Source organism: Entelurus aequoreus, linkage group LG01 (assembly GCF_033978785.1).
Source record: "Entelurus aequoreus isolate RoL-2023_Sb linkage group LG01, RoL_Eaeq_v1.1, whole genome shotgun sequence".
Lineage (NCBI taxonomy): Eukaryota > Metazoa > Chordata > Actinopteri > Syngnathiformes > Syngnathidae > Entelurus > Entelurus aequoreus.
Window position 1 is genome coordinate 94955217 of NC_084731.1, and position 22490 is coordinate 94977706.

Below are 22490 nucleotides of genomic sequence, written 5' to 3' on the forward strand. Positions count from 1 at the left end.
ATACTTTTTGTTTTAAACGAAAGAAGATGTTGTGATGGCAAAAAATATCGACGTAATCATAGTAGTATCGACAAGATACGCTCCTGTACTTGGTATCATTACACTGAATGTTAGATGTAGATCCACCCATGGCATTTGTTTACATTGTGATCCCGAGATCTACAAAGCGGAGCGGAAGCAGGGCCTGACTCCCCTCAAGGCATCTCTTCTTTGAACTGTTTTTAATCAAAGGTGATGGCTGTTTACGACCCCCCCTCCCTTAGAAACAGCTGTTGCCATGTAATCAGGGAAAGTCCAAATAAAAGAGGAGGCGTACAATCTTTCGTCAGAGCGTGGTGAGACACCGTACAAGGGTACAGGTGTACCCGCTCGCCTCATTGAGCCAAATGTAATTCTGTCTCCGTTTGATTCCTTGCTTCTTGCCTTGTTTGATAGATGTCATCAGTGTTTGAACCTGACATTTAGTTACTATGGTAATCTCAGTCAGAGCAGCTCAGTCGAGGGACCAAGCACTGTGGGTGGGGAGCATTTCCACAGAGTGTTTCCAGAGCGGCCAGCCTAAAATGCAGGTGTCAGGGGCAGATTTTTACAACAACGTTCTAAAGCTTAGTGATTTATCAGATGTATCATATTACAGGTGGGTTTTTTGTTGTTGTTGCGTTTCGCTTGATTGTAAAATATGCCAATCGAGAGGGGGTGTGACATTCATATTTTGTCAATATTCAGTGTTTTATCCTTCATAGAACAATTTAAAATTCCATTCTGTTTTTTAAGGCGGTCTGTCATAACTTTTTTATCATTCAATCAGATGTTATTGTGAGGTTTTGTATTAGTGTTCCTAAAAATAGACATACCGGCCCCCCGACACATTTCTTTCTCTAAATGTGGCCCCTGAGTCAAAATAATTGCCCAGGCCTGCTTTAGAGTGTGTACCTGTAAAGCAGTATAGATTATTATCCAGCGAAAATGGCCCACAGCCATTGTTGTCCAAATAACTTGCATCACCAGCGAGTGCTTTATGTTGTACACTGACTACTCTAAGTTGTATGCACATTTCAGTTCTGTAGGACTGTCCTTGGTAAAGATGTAATGAAGTGGTTGCTATAATGTGAGTGGCGTACAGGAGGTTAGTCACATAGAAGAAGCACTAAGATTTCAGGCCCTTAAGGATTCAACCTCTGTGAATTCTAGGCAACCTCGCAACTTTGCCCAACTTCCCTGCAAATGTTGGCCCATCGTGGTCAAAGGTCAAACGCCATCAACTGTCTAATCAATCCAATTGGTTCTGCATTATTTATGAGACGTATCTACATCCACGCGCCACCACACACCTCCATTACCATTACTGTCTTTGCCAATAATCGTCTGTAATTTATGTAAAAGTGATGTTAAATGTCATTAATTATTGTATGTATTTCTGCATGTTTTCTGCATGTAAAACTATTAAAGGTGGGAATATTTGGGCACCTTACAATTCGTTTTGATTCCGACTCCTTGGTGTGATGATTTGATTTAGAACCGATTCTTGAGTCAACATGATTCTTGTAATAAATTATTTGGTATATAAATTATAATAAACTCTTTTCAAAACAGGCTCCAGGTTACAAAATCTCCTTTTGGCTGCCAATGTCCAACTTTTAGACTTAGACTTAGACTTCCTTTTTGTTGTCATTCAAATTTGAACTTTACAGTACAGATAAGAACGAAATTTTGTTGCATTAGTCCATGGTAGTGCAGGATAAAAAAGCAATAAGGTGCAGATATAAATAAATAGATTACTGTACAGATAAATATATTGCACTTTTGCATATGCATCCAGGTTTATGGATGTATGTTATATTGTCTTTATATTCCAGCGAGTTAATCCATTTTTGGGGGGAATTGAGGGGATAATTATGATGCGTTCAAGAGTCTTACGGCCTGAGGGATGAAGCTGTTACAGAACCTGGAGGTTCTGCTTCGGAGGCTGCGGAACCTTTTATGTGCAGCCTTGACTTAAAAAAAACACGTATTTAAAAATATGTATTTTGAAAACGTTATTTACAAAAATCACAGATCGTTAATCCGTTTAATAAAAGGAAATAGAGGAAACCTTAACGTTGTAGTGGATTGTCCGAAGCTTAAACAGGCAACAAAAGTAGTTTAGTACAACAAATTTATTTACCCATTATCAGAAGTGCAGGTTGAATGAAGTTAGCCGTGCAGACAGACCACATGTTACTCCGGAGTAAACAAGACACACACAAGCCAAAATCACTGTCGAGTTCCGGTCTTCTGCCATTTTTTATATGTCTCTTGTGCGTCATTGTTTGTTATCTAATGCGTCAATGTCTTTTTGTTATCCCTATCTGTTCCATAACAACTCGAATCCTTTAGACAGTCAACACATTCTGTAGACAGGTTGGCACGACTTAATATTCACTTTTGTCCCACTGGCACAGAATAGAAGAGAAATTAAATGAGCGTACATTCTTATTAGACATGCAATATAGGTCAAAGGTCAGAAATTCTACTACAACGTCAACCCAATACCACGTACAATACAGTAGGAAGGGGATCCATAAGGCCTAATTTACCTGACACATGAAACGTGACAAATTGGGGGGGGCGCACTATCCACTAGAGTCCCGTCCCTACTGTTCAAGCCAGTGCTTAAAAAGCCTTAAAAACTAAGACTTCTAGTTTTCTTATCATATCTGTGTTGCTTTGAAGGGTCCTTAAAGGTAGTGATAGTAGTCAGTGGTACATTTTGATGCTTCATTCAAACAAAGCACACAAATGCATCGTTTTTAATATGCTGCAATAAGGTGAAAGGAAAGAACTTTGATTCCAAATTCTAGGTTTGGAAGTTAGCCGCTTGTTTTATGACACGTCCGACTTCTTCTCAGAAAGACAGTAGGAAAGGGATTCATATCGCCCCATTCTTGGCGGTTTACCTGACACATGAAACGTGACAAATTGGGGGAGGTTGCATTATCCACTTAAGCCCCCAGACGGCAGTCTGGTGGCTTAAGTTTTTGCCACAATGTGTTTTGTGGCAATTCCAACTTTGACCTCAGTTGCTGTGTCGAGTGGCACTTTCCATCCTTTTCAGCAGACTGCATTGCAAAAACGATAACCTACACCCAGGAATGGGAAGACTCGAATCCCGTCCCTACTGTATAAGCATTATGTTGTTCAAGCATGTGCTTAAAAAAGCTTGTAAACTAAGACTTCTTGTTTTCTTATCATATCTGTGTTGCGTTGAAGGGTCCCTAAAGGTAGTGATAGTAGTCGCTGGTACATTTTGATGCTTCATTCAAACAAAGCATACATTTTTAATATGCCGCAATAAGGTGGAAGGAAATAACTTTGATCCCCAATTCTAGGTTTGCAAGTTAGGCGCTCGTTTTATGACACGTCCGACTTCTTCTTTGTATTGTAATAGAATTTCTGACCTTTGAACTATATTTCATAGAGAAAGTGGCCTGCGTCAGAAATCGGTATGGGCCAGGGTTCTAGACCCTGGAAGAGGGGTATGTAGTAGAATTTCTGACCTTTGAGCTATATTTCATGTCTGTCAAGAATGTCTGCTCGTTTCATTATTTTCTATTCTAACCCATTAAAGGACCAGGTGTAGGGTAAAAGATGAATATGGAGTCTGTTTGACCATTCTACAATATGTTTTGATTGTCTAAGCATGACTAAGGGATTCAAGGATGTTGCAAAACAAACATGTCAAAAACAACGGGACCTTGAGGCATGGGGAAACAGATAAAATGGCCAAGTGACAAGGGCTGAAAGAGATTGCTTGATTCTTGTGTCCTCCGGAGGACGTTTGTTTGTCTGCATGGGCATCTCAATCAAACTTTGCACTTTTGACTATGGGTAAATAAACTTTTTGTACTAAACTCACTTTTGTTGCTGTTTAAGCTTCGGACAATTCACTACAGTATAAGGACAGTAGGAAAGGGATTTATATCGCCCTATATATCGCGGCTTACCTGACACATGAAACGTGACAAATTGGGGGAGGTTGCATTATCCACTTAAGCCACCAGACGGAAGTAGAGTGTTGTATATCCCACAATGTGTTTTGTGGCAATTCAAACTCTGACCTCAGTTTTTATGTCGAGTGGCACTTTCCATCCTTTTCAGCAGGCTGCATTGCAAAAACGATAACATTACCCTCAGGCGAGATTCACCCGGGAATGGGAACACTAGAATCCCGCCCCAACTGTTCAAGCTAGTGCTTAAAAAGCCTTAAAAACTAAGAGTTCTTGTTTTCTTATCATATATGTGTTGCTTTGAAGGGTCGCTGGTACATTTTGATGCTTCATTCAAACAAAGCATACATTTTTAATATGCCGCAATAAGGTGGAAGGAAAGAACTTCGATCCCCAATTCTAGGTTTGCAAGTTAGGCGCTCGTTTTATGACACGTCCGACTTCTTCTTTGTATTGTAGTAGAATTTCTGACCTTTGAACTATATTTCATAGAGAAAGTGGCCTGCGTCAGAAATCGGTATGGGCCAGGGTTCTAGACCCTGGAAGAGGGGTATGTAGTAGAATTTCTGACCTTTGAGCTATATTTCATGTCCGTCAAGAATGTCTGCTCGTTTCATTCTTTTCTATTCTAACCCATTGAAGGACCAGATGTAGGTAAAAGATGAATATGGAGTCGGTTTGACCATTCTACAATATGTTTTGATTGTCTAAGCATGACTAAGGGATTCAAGGATGTTCCAAAACAAACATGTCAAAAACAACGGGACCTTGAGGCATGGGGAAACAGATAAAATGGCCAAGTGACAAGGGCTGAATGAGATTGCTTGATTCTTGTGTCCTCCGGAGGACGTTTGTTTGTCTGCATGGGCATCTCAATCAAACTTTGCACTTTTGACTATGGGTAAATAAACTTTTTGTACTAAACTCACTTTTGTTGCTGTTTAAGCTTCGGACAATTCACTACAGTATAAGGACAGTAGGAAAGGGATTTATATCGCAGCTTACCTGACACATGAAACGTGACAAATTGGGGGAGGTTGCATTATCCACTTAAGCCACCAGACGGAAGTAGAGTGTTGTATATCCCACAATGTGTTTTGTGGCAATTCAAACTTTGACCTCAGTTGCTGTGTCGAGTGGCACTTTCCATCCTTTTCAGCAGGCTGCATTGCAAAAACGATAACATTACCCTCAGGCGAGATTCACCCGGGAATGGGAACACTAGAATCCCGTCCCTACTGTTCAAGCTAGTGCTTAAAAAGCCTTAAAAACTAAGAGTTCTTGTTTTCTTATCATATCTGTGTTGCTTTGAAGGGTCCCTAAAGGTAGTGATAGTAGTCGCTGGTACATTTTGATGCTTCAATCAAACAAAGCATACATTTTTAATATGCCGCGATAAGGTGGAAGGAAATAACTTTGATCCCCAATTCTAGGTTTGCAAGTTAGGCGCTCGTTTTAAGACACGTCCGACTTCTTCTTTGTATTGTAGTAGAATTTCTGACCTTTGAACTATATTTCATAGAGAAAGTGGCCTGCGTCAGAAATCGGTAAGGGCCAGGGTTCTAGACCCTGGAAGAGGGGTATGTAGTAGAATTTCTGACCTTTGAGCTATATTTCATGTCTGTCAAGAATGTCTGCTCGTTTCATTCTTTTCTATTCTAACCCATTGAAGGACCAGATGTAGGTAAAAGATGAATATGGAGTCGGTTTGACCATTCTACAATATGTTTTGATTGTCTAAGCATGACTAAGGGATTCAAGGATGTTGCAAAACAAACATGTCGAAAACAACGGGACCTTGAGGCATGGGGAAACAGATAAAATGGCCAAGTGACAAGGGCTGAAAGAGATTGCTTGATTCTTGTGTCCTCCGGAGGACGTTTGTTTGTCTGCATGGGCATCTCAATCAAACTTTGCACTTTTGACTATGGGTAAATAAACTTTTTGTACTAAACTCACTTTTGTTGCTGTTTAAGCTTCGGACAATTCACTACAGTATAAGGGATTTATATCGCCCTATATATCGCGGCTTACCTGACACATAAGACGTGACAAATTGGGGGAGGTTGCATTATCCACTTAAGCCACCAGACGGAAGTAGAGTGTTGTACATCCCACAATGTGTTTTGTGGCAATTCAAACTCTGACCTCAGTTTTTATGTCGAGTGGCACTTTCCATCCTTTTCAGCAGGCTGCATTGCAAAAACGATAACATTACCCTCAGGCGAGATTCACCCGGGAATGGGAACACTAGAATCCCGTCCCTACTGTTCAAGCTAGTGCTTAAAAAGCCTTAAAAACTAAGAGTTCTTGTTTTCTTATCATATATGTGTTGCTTTGAAGGGTCCCTAAAGGTAGTGATAGTAGTCGCTGGTACATTTTGATGCTTCATTCAAACAAAGCATACATTTTTAATATGCCGCAATAAGGTGGAAGGAAATAATTTCGATCCCCAATTCTAGGTTTGCAAGTTAGGCGCTCGTTTTATGACACGTCCGACTTCTTCTTTGTATTGTAGTAGAATATCTGACCTTTGAACTATATTTCATAGAGAAAGTGGCCTGCGTCAGAAATCGGTATGGGCCAGGGTTCTAGACCCTGGAAGAGGGGTATGTAGTAGAATTATCTACTTAAGCCACCAGAAGGCAGTGAAAAGGTCAATAAGGTGAAAGGAAAGTCGTTTTATGACACGTCCGATTTCTTCTTCGCAGAAAGACGGCGGCGGCTGTCGGGATGAATCAGTGTCCGACCGAGGGGCGGAGCTACGCCGGCGCGCCACCCGTCATCTGTTCCTGTCACACCTGCGTGTGTGCGTCGCAAACACGCAAAAGGAACAAACGGCTCAGGAGACACTCTGGCGTGTTTTTTTTTTTTTGTTGTCGAGGTTGAGCGAGACAGATGGTGAAGTATGAGTCACGACTCGGGGGCACGACACCAGCTGGCACACCGTGGGTCTTTCGACTCCCCCCCCCCCCCCCGCCCCCGTCACCACCCATCTCCCAAAGCCCCTTCCGACCCCATCCTCAATCTTGTCTTCTCTGTTCCCCCCCCCCCCCCCCCCCCTCTTCCTTCATGGCGGCAGGACGTGCGCTGGGGCCTGAGGGGTCGGGCGCTGTGCAACATGACAGAGACGAGCCCAAATTAGGGAAGGGCGCTGCAGGGTGGCGGCGGGGGCGAGGGGAGCTGGAGGCAGGCTTTACTGTATTTACAGTCTGCCCAGATGAGACCTGCTGATGACAGATTCCCTGATGACTATGTCATCGACATAAGGAGGCTTCCAGTTGAACAAGAGACAAGGTTTTTTTTTATTGTGATACTCATTATGCAAAACGGCCTAATTTATTGTCATATCTGCAGCATATGCACTTAATAATGTTCACTCGTCTTATCTAACAATGCAGTTATTTTTCAATATAGTCATTGACACTGATATATGGGCCAATATGGCCCCATAAACCTGGCTTTATGATGCTGCAGATGCTTTACAGCTCCCTCAGATTTATACCGTCGGATGCGCAATTCGAGCGGATCACAAAAATGACCTTTCCATCCAAGAAGCCATCCCCCAGACGACAAAATTGCGGCGAGATCCCCGAGGTGTCAGCAAGGGTCGCGTCGCAGACGGAAGCTTGTAATTAAAACAGGGCTAAAGATTTTTGTGTCACAGTCGAGCCTGATCTTTTTATAGCAAATAATGGCCCCGGAATGCTTGATGACTTCGCCAGCCGGGCTGCAAATTAACATTTTGCTTGTGTTTCATAATTAAACAGGGGGCTGCGGCGACTAATTAAGGTAGGGAGTTGAAATTACAAATGATGTCATCGCGGCACCTTTGCTTGAGATCAAAACATCGTATCGCCTTACTTGTAGCTCAGCATGGAATGTGTGATTAGTAGGGGTGTAACGGTACACAAAAATTTCGGTTCGGTACGTACCTCGGTTTAGAGGTCACGGTTCGGTTCATTTTCGGTACAGTAAGAAAACAACAAAACATACGTTTTTTGGTTTTTTATTTTATTTTATTTTGTAAACAATGGCTTTATCCTATAATAATTCTGCCCACGTTAATCAACATTAAACTGCCTCAAGTTGTTGCTCAGATTAAATAAAATGACAAAACTTGTCTTCTACATATAAAAAGTGCAACATTAAACAGTTTCAAGTCAACTCATCATTTATTACAGCATTTGGGAAGCCTGTAGTTTACTTGTATTATGTAAATGTTATATTTTTATCAACATGTGATAGCAGGGACCCTGCCATTCAAAACTAGGCTGCTGCATTTTATAATGATTAATGTAACTATAGCTGAAAAAATGGTACAATAGCAATAGGAGAGACTATTCATCCCTGAACACCATGGAGTTCATGTAGGCTTAATGATGCACTTACATTATTATATCAACTATCAGAGACAGAAACTCTTCATTTAACATAATGTCCTTTTTTGCTGCTTCAACACAGCTCAATCAACACAGAAAAAGGTAAAGTGAAATAACAGACAGACAGGGCTTTGCTGTCCGTAACACACACACACACACACACACACACACACACACACACACACACACACACACACACACACACACACACACACACACACACACACACACACACACACACACACACACACACACACACACACACACACACACAGCCTTCACCTCAATCCAGGACTGTGAGCGAGCTGAGCTGCCGTTTATATTTCTAGAAGGTCAACGGGCTCATAGTGATGTTACTAGTAGTTGACTGGGAGGTGTTTATTAACATTTGGGGAGAGTCCGCTGCCTGATGCTTACCTGCTAAACGCTAAGCACTGACTACATGACTATACCTCCGGACCGAACCCCTGTACTGAAACGGTTCAATACAAATACACGTACCGTTACACCCCCTAGTGATTAGGGTTGCAAAATTCCGGGAATATTCAAAGTTGGAAACTTCCCATGGGAATTAACGGGAATATACGAGAATTAACGGGAAACTAATGGGAATAAACATTGAATGCAACATGCTAGATCTTGCAGCATGATTATTGGCTAAAACAACCTGATTCAATGCAAATTCAGTAGAATTTCAACCCTGCACAGTGCATTCCTCCATCACGTGTGCAGTGCATTCTTCCATCACATGCACAGATAATTCCCAGCATGCTACACACTACAGCAGGGCTACCGAGGCCACACCAGTATTTGAGCCCAAGGACTTCATCCAGGCCCGCCACGCCATTTAACGTGGTCTGCCACATCATTCAAAGTGGTCTGCGACCTCATTGAACATGGTCTGCCAAGTCCTCTCAAGGGGCCCGCCACATAATTTCATGTGGCCCCTCACGTTTTTCAACACGGTCCGCCACACCTTTCAATGTGGTTCCGCCACGTCGGCGTGGCTCGGTTGGTAGAGCGGCCGTGCCAGCAACTTGAAGGTTCTGGGGTTCTTCCGCCATCGTGTCCTTGGGCAAGACATTTTACCCATGGTTATGTAGCTTAGATTCAGAAGGTCATAAACTCTGCACAAAAAAATCATCGGCTGCCCCCTCCCCTCCCTGAAGGATTTACACAACTCCCGTTGCTTCAACAGAGCAAAAAGCATCACCAAGGACAGCACACACCCTGGCTTCCACCTGTTCCACCTGCTACCATTGGGCAGGCGCTACAGGTGCATCAGAGCCAGAACAAACAGGCTCAGAGACAGCTTCTTTACCAGAACTGTCGCCATCTTGAACTCAAACTTGTAATAAATAATTCACCCCTATACAATATCCTACCCTAATACCCTACTGTGCAATATTACGCTTCGAGTGCAATACGTCCGACACTGATTGTTATTACCTTATTACTCCGGTACTCTTGTTTTGTTCTGTATATTGTACAATATTTTGCATATTGTACATGATTGCTTATTGTTTTTATTGGATAGTAGTCTGTGTATTTAAAATCTTATTTTTTATCTTCATTACTTCTTGTGTGATTTATTTTTATTCCATATTTGTTTCCACTACCGCACCTTAAGTTGGGAGTCCTTAATCTTGCTATATGCAAATATAATGACAATAAAGTCCATTGTATTCTATTCTTAAAGATGTAGACAATGGGTTTCACTATGTGAAGCGCTTTAAGTATCTAGAGAAAAGCGCTATATAAATATAATTCACTTCATCATTCAATGTGGTTTTTTTGTTGTTGTTTTTTTTCCCATAAAGAAGTACAATTAAGTGTGCTTACGGACTGTATCCCTGCAGACTGTATTGATCTATATTGATATATGATCCATATATTGTGTTTTTTTATGTTGATTTAATAAAAAAAATAAAAATAAAAATAATTTTCTTGTGCGACCCGGTACCAAACGGTCCGCGGCCCGGTGGTTGGGGACCACTGATTTAAATGGCCCACCACATAATTTAAAGGGGCCTGCCACCAAATTCAATGTGGTCTGATATAACATTTAATGTGGTCTGTAACGCCATTCAAAGTGGTCTGTGACATCATTTCATGTGGTCTGCAACCTCATTTAACGTGGTGTGCCACTTCATTTCAAGTGGCCTGTAACATTATTCAATCAATCAATCAATCAATCAATGTTTATTTATATAGCCCTAAATCACAAGTGTCTCAAAGGGCTGTACAAGCCACAACAACATCCTCGGTACAGAGCCCACATACGGGCAAGGAAAAACTCACCCCAGTGGGACGTCGGTGAATGACTATGAGACTATGACTATTCAATGATGTCTGCCACATTATCAATGTGGTTTACAACGTCATTCAATGTGATCTACCAAATCATTCAACGTGGTCTGCAACCCTATTAAATGTGGTCTGTCACATCATTTAAGCTGGCCCGTCACATTATTCTTTGTGGTCTGCCACATCATTCAATGTGGTCTACCACGCGGGTTTGTCTCTGTGCAATATAGAAAATGACTGCCGTATTTTTCGGACTACAAGTCGCAGTTTTTTTCATAGTTTGGCCGGCCGGGGGTGCGACTTATACTCAGGAGCGACTTATGTGTGAAATGATTAACACATTACCGAAAAATATCAAATAATATTATTTAGCTCATTCACGTAAGAGACTAGTTGATAAGATTTCATGGGATTTAGTGATTAAGAGAGACAGATTGTTTGGTAAACGTATAGCATGTTCTATATGTTATAGTTATTTGAATGACTCTTACCATAATATGTTACGTTAACATACCAGGCACGTTCTTAGTTGGTTATTTATGCCTCATATAACGTACACTTATTCAGCCTGTTGTTCACTATTCTTTATGTATTTTAAATTGCCTTTCAAATGTCTATTCTTGGTGTTGGCTTTTATCAAAAAAAATTCCCCAAAAAATGCGACTTATACTCCAGTGCGACTTATATATGTTTTTTTTCCTTCTTTATTATGCATTTTCGGCGGGTGCGACTTATACTCCGGAGCGACTTATACTCCGAAGAATACGGTATGCGGCAAAAGCGTTGCTACAAAAAGTAGCACCACTGCTAATATGTAGCATCATTTGAAAAGTGAGGAGTGCTTGAAACTCCGCATGTCAACATCTCCGTTCGGTGCCACACCAACAAAATGCCGAAGCAACCATTTCCACATCACATGAAAAAAAAAAAGTCAACAATAGAAGGCGATAACGTCCGCAGGAACCTATTATGCGGCTCATTTTTATTTGACAGTTATTGAAATATCTTGTGTGACATCATGCACAAAAGTGCACTTTATTTGTTTTAAACTATTGTAGTGGCGTTCTGTAGAAAAAGTGCACTTTAATTTAGTGTTGTTTTGATATGTCATCTTAGTGACATCATGCAGAAAAGTGCACTCATACCTTGTTTTAAAATATCTCTGACAATCTTGCACTTTCTGTTTTGGAAATGACATGAATGTTTGTGCCACTGCTTAAAGGCCTACTGAAAGCCACTACTACCGACCACGCAGTCTGATAGTTTATATATCAATGATGAAATCTTAACATTGCAACACATGCCAATACGGCCGGGTTAACTTATAAAGTGACATTTTAAAATTCCCGGGAAATATCCGGCTGAAACATCGCGGTATGATGACGTATGCGCGTGACAAAGTCCGAGTAACGGAAGTTATGGTACCCCGTAGAATTCTATACAAAAAGCTCTGTTTTCATTTCATAATTCCACAGTATTCTGGACATCTTTTGCAATTTTTTTAATGAACAATGAAGGCTGCAAAGAAGACAGTTGTAGGTGGGATCAGTGTATTAGCAGCGGACTACAGCAACACAACCAGGAGGACTTTGTTGGAGCGCTAGCCGCGCTAGCCGCCGACTTCACCTTGACTTCCTACGTCTCCGGGCCGCCAAACGCATCGGGTGAAGTCCTTCGTCCTTCTGCCGATCGCTGGAACGCAGGTGAGCACGGGTGTTGATGAGCAAATGAGGGCTGGCTGGCGTAGGTGGAGAGCTAATGTTTTTAGCATAGCTCTGTGCAATCCGGTTGCTAAGTTAGCTTCAATGGCGTCCTTAGCACAGCATTGTTAACATTCGCCAGCCTGGAAAGCATTAACCGTGTATTTACATGTCCACGGTTTAATAGTATCGTTGATTTTCTATCTATACTTCCAGTCAGGGGTTTATTTCTTTTGTTTCTATATGCAGTTAAAGCAAGATGCTATCACGTTAGCTCGTAGCTAAAGCATTTCGCCGATGTAAAAGGCACTGAATGTCCATTTCGCGTTCTCGTCTCTCATTTTCAAGAGGATATAGTATCCGAGGTGGTTTAAAATACAAATCTGTGATCTACAATAGAAAAAGGAGAGTGTGGAATCCAATGAGCCAGCTTGTACCTAAGTTACGGTCAGAGCGAAAAAAGATACGTCCATCGCTGCCTCTCAAGTCATTCACTGTAACGTTCCTCATCTACGAATCTTTCATCCTCGCTCAAATTAATGGGGTAATCATCACTTTCTCGGTCCGAATCTCTCTCGCTCCATTGTAAACAATGGGGAATTGTGAGGAATACTAGCTCCTGTGACGTCACGCTACTTCCGGTACAGGCAAGGCTTTTTTTTATCAGCGAGCAAAAGTTGCGAACTTTATCGTCGATTTTCTCTACTAAATCCTTTCAGCAAAAATATGGCAATATCGCGAAATGATCAAGTATGACACATAGAATGGATCTGCTATCCCCGTTTAAATAAAAAAAAATCATTTCAGTAGGCCTTTAATAACTGTTTAATAAATACACTTTTGGTCAATTGACTTAGTTGTGATTTCCCTCTCTGCATGAAAGTTTAAAATGAGCATATATTAATGCAGTATGAAGAAGAATGTTTTAATGTAGACACATAGAATCATCATACTGCTGTGATTATATGCATCAAGTGTTCATTCGAGGCTAAGGCAAAATATCGAGATATATATCGCGTATCGTGATGTGGCCTAAAAATATCGAGATATTAATAAAAGGCCATATCGCCCAGCCCTAACGGCAACGCTTGATGCTGCAGTTCCTAGGCAATCAAAAGAGCAGTGTTATGTTTGTGCATGTAGTCCAAGTGCTTGCGCATTCGAGTGCCTTATAGAATCCCACCAAGTGGTTTACATTGCATGGGCAATCCAGCTTGTGCACCCCCCCCCCCCCCCCACACCCGAGTGGGCCAGCAATCTTCTTGTCAGCCTCCTTGATTAAAGTCAAGCTTTACACACTCCAAAATGTAACATGGCATGAGAGCGGCAATTAGCACGCTGTGAGTGGCACGAAGACAAAAGGTACAATTATGTGTGTGTGTGTGTGTGAGGTGGGGATACGAGAGATTAGGGTGCTTTGACAGACCTGTCGCAGTGGTTACACTTGAAAGGTTTGGCACCGGTGTGTTTGCGGTAGTGCCTCGTCAGCTCGTCGCTCCGGGCGAATCGCCACTCGCAGCCTTCCCATGAGCACTTGTAGGGCTTCTCACCTGCATGAGGGGAGGAGAAAACACAATATTGTGAGAACACGATTACGTTATAGTGCTGGGATAGGAGTTTTATACTGCCGATTCCGACCATTTATGAATGTATTAACTGTAGGTTTTTAATGTTTTTTATGGTGAATGCTATCAACAATATGAAGACAATAATTACACTCAGGGGTGATGGACGGCCGGGCAGCGCCTGAAGAGCTGCAGCCCGCCACCGTAGCCCCCTCACTCCCTCCCTCTTACTCATCCTCCCCCAGCGTTGACCTTTTTCCTAACTTTTAAGGGGCGCCTTGTGGTGACCCAACGGCGTTCCTGTTCTGTTACCCTGTACACTGTTTGTTTGTCTAATCTTTAACGGGTTTGTGCTGAAAACAAAGTCTATAAAATAAAGGTAAAGTATTGGTATTGTTCATTATCAATAGCGCTATTTCTATTGGTATTTGTATTGCTCCATTTTTAGTGTAATAATGCTCATTGTCATTTCTGTATATTTTTTTATTTTCGCTAACTGCTTATTTGCTATTACTTTTACCATCATATTTGTACATGTCGTATTTGCTGATGTTGCTCTATTGTTGTTGTTGTTGTTGTTGTGTTTGCTGTTGTTGTTTTTGTCTCTCTGTCTAATCCCCCTCTTGTCCCCACAATTCCCCCCACTGTCTTCCTTTTTTTCTCTTTCTATCCCCTCCTGCTCCGGCCCGGCTGCACCAAATGATAATATAAATACATTTAATAAAGTCAAATACAAATAAGGCAACAAGAGAAGTATCCTACACTTCTCTTTTACTTCAACTTATATATGTTTTTTTACTTCTTTATTATGCATTTTCGGCCGGTGCGACTTATACTCCGAAAAATACGGTACATATTGCTTATTCAGGCGAGAGGCAGGCTTTTTCCCTTTTCCTGATTACCAGTCGACAACCAACAGCATATATGTGTCAAATTCAAGGCCCCGGGGGCTCGATCTGGCCCGCCACATCACTTTATGTGGCCCGCTAAACCCCTGGAAAAAACGTGTGTCAATGAAATACTTCAATTTTTTTATTTTTTTTCACTAAATGCATTCATTGTTTTAATTTTGACAGAAAAAAAATGCATATTTTTAAACTTTAAAATTATAATGCCACATATCATATTATAATATACCGTATTAAAACATATTTTTGTAAAAGATAAAATAGTAAAATTTCTGCTTGCCATCTTTACTTATGACTTCAAAGCAAGCTATCCTTCAATTTGTATATAAAACATGATTTTTACCAATTAATACAATGATTATACTGATTGATGATGGTGATGATTATAATGATGTATATAAAATGATTATACATTTATGCTGTCAAATGATATATTTGTCTAAAATCAGATGCATCACAGTTGAATTTTGATTAATAATGATTAATCACAAGTTATTATCAGCATGCACAATTTAAATTAATTAAAAAAACGCAGCCCTTTGAAGACACTCTTCTTCTTCGTAGGCCACATTGCAGTATACAGAAGTCCTCAGAGGGCCGATTCATGATATTAGTACACATTTGTTCCTTCATTTGATTTTTATCATTGTTTACTAGCAAACTGATGGAAAACGTGTGCAATACCACTGACTTTCTTTCCAATCCGATACCAAGTAAAATTCAGGCTGGGATTGGCAATACCGATCCGATACCTTGTGCAATAGTACCTAACGTGTACCTATATATACCTATACATATATCTAAAAAGTTGTATATTTTCAAATAAAACCAAATCTATCTAAAAAAAAAAACAACAGTAAAAATGTCAGAAAAAAAGCAAAAAATCGGAATGTAATTAAAAAAAAAGCTTCACATTTTAAACTAATAATTAATAATAATATATTTAGTCACCTATAACACAATGTTTTGTCTGTAAATATATATAATATCTGTTTTAGCATTTTTTTTTTAAATAATAAAATATCAAAATGGCCCCCCAAGACTTGACTTTTCAGTATGTGGCCCTTGGCGGAAAAAGTTTAAACACCCCCGATCTAAAATAAAAATAAAATAAAATAAAAATACTTAAAATATAAACAAAGTTTAAATTAGTTATTTAAAATAATAATAACAAAAATGATACTAGCTTAAAAATTAATGTGAAAAATATTAGAAACTCTTAAAATAAAAATCTAATCTACTTAAAATGTAAACAAAAAAAAGTTTAGTTAGTTGTCTATAAAACTAACATGTGAATTAATTTGAAAAATTACAACAACCATAATAAAAACTGTTTAATGTGTAACTCAACATTAATATTTTCATGCAGGCAGAACTTTTAACAAACTAGGTAATGTAGTAACACAATTGTATTATTCTTAGTTGTATTCTATTAAAACATAGGAAAAAACAAAAGTAAAAATGTAAGAAAAAAATAAAAAAAATCGGTATGTAATGAGAAAAAGCTGCACATTTTAAACTAATAATTAATAATAGTATGCTTAGTCACATATAACACAACACTTTGTCTTTAAATATATATAATATATGTTTTAGCATTTTTTTTTTAAAATAACAAAATATCAAAATGGCCCCCCAAGACTTGACTTTTCAGTATGTGGCCCTTGGCGGAAAAAGTTTAAACACCCCGATCTAAAATATTAGAAGCTCTCAAAATAAAATAAAATATACTTAAAATATAAACAAAGTTTAAATTAGTTATTTAAAATAATAATAATAAAAATGATACTAGCTTACAAATTAATGTGAAAAATATTAGAAACTCTTAAAATAAAAATCAAATCTACTTAAAATGTTAAAAAAAAGTTTAGTTAGTTGGTTGTTTAAAAAATCTATAAAACTAACTTGTGAATTAATTAGAAAAATTACAACAACCATAATAAACGCTGTTTAATGTGTAACTCAACATTAATATTTTCATGCAGGCAGAACTTTTGACAAACTAGGTAATGCAGTTACACGGTTGTATTATTAATATTTGTATTCTATTCTTACATGGGGAAAAACAAAAGTAAAAATGTAAGAAAAAAAGAAAACAAATCGGTATGCAATGAGAAAAAGCTGCACATTTTAAACTAATAATTAATAATAGTATGCTTAGTCACCTATAACACGAAGTTTTGTCTTTAAATATATATGTATATCTGTTTTAGCATTTTTTTTAAAAATAACAAAATATCAAAATGGCTCCCCAAAGACTTGACTTTTCAGTATGTGGCCCTCGACGGAAAAAGTTTAAACACCCCCGATCTAAAATGTTAGAAGCTCTCAAAATAAAATAAAATATACTTAAAATATAAACAAAGTTTAAATTAGTTATTTAAAATAATAACAATAAAAATGATACTAACTTACAAATTCATGTGAAAAATATTAGAAACTCTTAAAATACAAATCAAATCTACTTAAAATGTTAAAAAAAAGTTTAGTTAGTTGGTTGTTTAAAAAATCTATAAAACTAACTCGTGAATTAATTTGAAAAATTACAACAACCATAATAAACACTGTTTAATGTGTAACTCAACATTAATATTTTCATGCAGGCAGAACTTTTGACAAACTAGGTAATGTAGTTACACGGTTGTATTATTAATATTTGTATTTTATTCTTACATGGGGAAAAACAAAAGTAAAAATGTAAGAAAAAAAGAAAACAAGTATGCAATGAGAAAAAGCTGCACATTTTAAACTAATAATTAATAATAGTATGCTTAGTCACCTATAACACAAAGTTTTGTCTTTAAATATATATATATATATATCTGTTTTAGCATTTTTTTTAAAAAATAACAACATATCAAAATGGCCCCCCAAAGACTTGACTTTTCAGTATGTGGCCCTCGGCGGAAAAAGTTTAAACACCCCCGATCTAAAATATTAGAAGCTCTCAAAATAAAATAAAATATACTTAAAATATAAACAAAGTTTACATTTGTTTAAATTTGTAAATTTGTTTATACTAACTTACAAATTAATGTGAAAAATATTAGAAACTCTTAAAATAAAAATCAATTCTACTTAAAATGTAAAAAAAAAATAGTTTAGTAAGTTGGTTGTTTAAAAAATCTATAAAACTAACTCGTGAATTAATTTGAAAAATTACAACAACCATAATAAACACTGTTTAATGTGTAACTCAACATTAATATTTTCATGCAGGCAGAACTTTTGACAAACTAGGTAATGTAGTTACACGGTTGTATTATTAATTTTGTATTCTATTCTTACATGGGGAAAAAACTAAAGTAAAAATGTAAGAAAAAGAGCAAAAAAATCTGAAATGTTCTAACTAATAATTAATAATAAACTTAGTCAACTTATCACCCACAATGCAAAGCTGACACAATGTCTGTTTTAAGCCTCTTTTTTTTTATATATAAAAAAAAATATCAATATGGCCTTTTAGTATGCAGTGGAAAAGTTTGTGCACCTCTGAACTAAAGTATCAAAAGCATCAGTATTTTGATCCGAGAATCGATATTAGCGCATTGAGATCTGGTATCGGCGGTGTCGATATTATAGTATCAATTTGCACATGAATATTGCAAAGTGACAAGCAAAATATTTAGGTTCAGCTGTTTAAATGACCAAATAATATCATCAAATAATATCAAGTTAAGAACTGTATTTGCATGCATTACATTTTAAATCTGTTAATATATACGGGTCTTGAGTTTGACACCTGTGACTTACACATTTATGCCTCCCAACAATTTAGAAGGAATGAATCTGGCATAAATGTATTGAAGACTGTGGAAACAGGGCAGAGAATGCGCAGGGAACACATGGAGGCACAGGGTGAACATGCAAACTCCCTAAATAAATATCCTAGGTGAGATTCAAACCTCCTTTTCAACCTGAACCGTCATTCAATCCAATGAGTTGCACACGAATTAGCATTAATGTACAAAACAAGAACTACAAAAGTGAACAATAAATGACATCTCCTTCCTGCTCCACTTGCCAGAAAACACTCTGAACAGCAGGTCTGGGCCATCCGGCTCTGGTCAATGAACCCCCGGGAGACAGGGATGCCTGACTGTGTTGCCTAGCAACGGGGCTCGGGGGGGGGGAGTGTGTGTGTGTGTGTGTGTGTGCGTGGATGCTGGGTGCATGCAACATGAGGAGGCAGTAGTCAGTGCAGCTGCCTGGATCTGGCGACGGCACGCCGCCGTGCCACCGGCCAATTACCAGGCACGCCGGCAGAGCACGGAGACAGTTGCCTAGCAACGGTAACTGTAGAGATGCACAGGGCAAAGGGGGGGGGGCGCGGCGGGCGCGATAGTGAGAGGTGGTAGCGGTGGTGGTGCGGAAGGAGAGAGGAATGGGGGGGGGGGGGGGTGCACTAAGAGACCGGAGCCTGCAGCAATAATAACCACTCAGCTACCAAATCCTCCAAGATACGCTGCCCCCCGTTGCCTGGCAACAGAGCCCCCTCCCCCGCTCTTTCCTTTCTCAAGATGCCCTCGCACAGACAGACAAGTGCACTCGCCTCCTCTCTCTCTCTCTCCCACACACACACACACGTAATACACACACACACACACACACACACACACACAACACATGCAGTTGGAAAATAAATCTAATCCACTATTTCAGACCAAATGATCATTTTGTGCTCCTTTTGGATGCATTTTTTTCCTGTAAAATTACTTATTTTCCCATACATGAATAGAATTTAGCTTGATAGTTGTTTAAAAAGTGTTCAAAAAGCCACTTTTCAGGCATGCCAGGCTGTCTTAATGCGTTTCCCCTTTAAAAGGCCTTGTTGAGTATAATCAAATAGGCAATTATATATTTCACATCCGTAATCTGATAACTGGGTGTTTCCTGATTCACAGTAATCTTATTATGTGTAATCTGTTACTTCCAAACGTCTTCCCCACCCCCCAAACCCTCTCTCTCGCTCTCTCTCTCTCTCTCTACACACACACACACACACACACACACACACACTCCAGCCTCTCAGGTGCCAGTGTTGATCTTAATTGCATTCCCTCCATTAACTGGAGCCAACGCCGGGCATCTGGGTCTCAGAGGTCATTAGAGAGGCTCTCGGAGAGCGCTTTACAGGCTCCGACCAGCAACCAGCACTCCAGCCTTTGATATGAGTGAGAAGGAGGGCTTTTGGGGGAGTAGGGTCGGGGGGTTGCATGAAGAGAGGAAGATGAGAGATGGTGGAGCATGCTAAAGAGCCATTAGAAGGTCGACTCGGATATTCACGTATCAAAGGCAACTTTTTCTCGGCATGGACTGCTTTAACATGGTTCATGTAGGAAAAAACATAACTGCATGTTGACGTTATTTAGCTGCTGATGACCATGGAATTAGAGAGGCAACCCTGAAAACCAGAACACAAACTGCCGAGCTAAGAATTGCTCAGCTACAGTCCAGGCTTCGAATTTTTACTTTTTAAGGTCAAGGCAAGTTTTGCCTTAAAGGAGGGCTCACATTTTAGGGCACCAAGGCAAACATTAAAAAGTTTGGGGTCACCCAAACAATTTTGTGGAATAGCCTTCATTTCTAAGAACAAGAATAGACTGTCGAGTTTCAGATGAAAGTTCTCTTTTTCTGGCCATTTTGAGCGTTTAATTGACCCCACAAATGTGATGCTCCAGAAACTCAATCTGCTCCAAGGAAGGTCCGTTTTGTAGCTTCTGTAACGAGCTAAACTGTTTTCAGATGTGTGAACATGATTGCGCAAGGGTTTTCTAATCATCAATTAGCCTTCTGAGCCAATGAGCAAACACATTGTACCATTAGAACACTGGAGTGATAGTTGCTGGAAATGGGCCTCTATACACCTATGTAGATATTGCACCAAAAACGAGACGTTTGCAGCTAGAATAGTCATTTACCACATTAGCAATGTATAGAGTGTATTTCTTTAAAGTTAAGACTAGTTTAAAGTTATCTTCATTGAAAAGTACAGTGCTTTTCCTTCAAAAATAAGGACATTTCAATGTGACCCCAAACTTTTAAACGGTAGTGTATATATACAGTATATATACTAGGGTTGTAACGGTACACAGAAATTTCGGTTCGGTACGTATACCTTGGTTTAGAGGTCACGATTCCGTTCATTTTCGGTACAGTAAGAAAACAACAAAATATATATTTTTGGGTTATTTCAGTGTTTCCCACACATTCATTTATTTGTTGCGGCCCGCCACGAAAGAATTACGTCCGCCACAAATAAAAAAATAAATAATTTTTTTTTTTTTTGTCCTCTCCAGCTTTTCAAGCAAATCATATAGTTGATGTAGATGCCCATATCGGCTGTTCATGTTTACTTTACAAAAGAGAAGTGTAGGATACTTCTCTTGTTGCCTTATTTGTATTTGACTTTATTAAATGTATTTATATTAGAAACACAACATGTGTATATAACAAAGGGTGCAAAGTCTGCAGGCAGTAGGAAACACATGGTTAAGTGTAGGGAGTAAAACTGATGGCAGTCTAAAGTTGAAGATTTTTGGAGCTCTTTGTTCAGTGGATCAGATGTTTGATGAAGCTCTGTGTCTATCTACCACCACTACTGTTTTCTGTTTATTTGTTACTGACTGTGGCAGGACACCTCTGCCTCTGTTTCACTTTATGTTGCTGGTAAATAATATGGTTGTAGTAGTAAGCTAAAGTTAAATTATTTAGTATGCACTAATTAAAGGGGCAGATCTTTATGAGACATTTTAGCTTTTATATTTTATAAGATATATTTTTTGTAAGAACCACAATTAATAAATATATTTCAGTGAATAACTTATTGTTCAAATCTGTATATAAATATGTACATAAAGTGTTGTAATTATATTGTAAAATGGATGGATGATGGATGGATGGACGTTTAAAACAAAACTGTTATTATTAATTAGTAAGTATACATTTTTTGAGCCTTTTTAGAGAAAATCATATCATTGGTAGTAAATTATGCAAATTACTCGATGATGTCATGGTGACCACGCCCATAGCCACGCCCCCACCGCCACAGGTATCTTGGCAGTTTATGGGAAACACTGTATTTACTTACCAAATTTGCAAAATCTTCCACCAAAAATATTTTTCTTAGTGGAATATTTGATGTGAAGTAATCGGAGCCTTGGATAGGTCAATAATTCATAATAACATTGATTTTGATTCAATATTATGTTTTGAGCAATGACAGTTTGAAATAAAAAAAAAACAGCTTTGTTTTATTAGTCAACATTGCAACTTTTTCTAAATTACATTTCACCTTTAAGCTTTTTTATTTCACTTTTGTTATGTTTTTGTTTATTCCAATAGTACTTTTAGAATGTGCCGTGGGCCTTTAAAACATTAGCTGTGGGCCGCAAATGGCCTCCGGGGCACACTTTTGACACCCCTGCTATAGATAATAAAACATTTAATCTGTTAAATCTATGGATAAAAAACAGAGCCTGGCGACGCATGCGCGTTTATCTTAACTCTCTCGCCTCTGTTGGAGGCGGTTTAAAATGTTAAAGTTAAAGTACCACTGATAGTCACCCTGGTAGGTGAGGGGAGCAGTGAGCAGCGGCGGTGGCTGCGCTCGGGAATCATTTTTGGTGATTTAACCCCCAAT

The 22490-nt window shown here is 39.0% G+C and overlaps 1 protein-coding gene across 1 annotated transcript in view; it reads right to left on the reverse strand.

Annotated features, from left to right (window-relative positions):
* Window positions 1-22490, reverse strand: part of LOC133659821 (Krueppel-like factor 7) — a 145312-nt gene that overhangs the window by 13286 nt on the left and 109536 nt on the right. The window contains exon 4 of the mRNA XM_062062604.1: window positions 13802-13925. Within this exon, the coding sequence (XP_061918588.1) occupies window positions 13802-13925 (124 nt within the window). The remainder of the gene's footprint in view (window positions 1-13801; window positions 13926-22490) is intronic.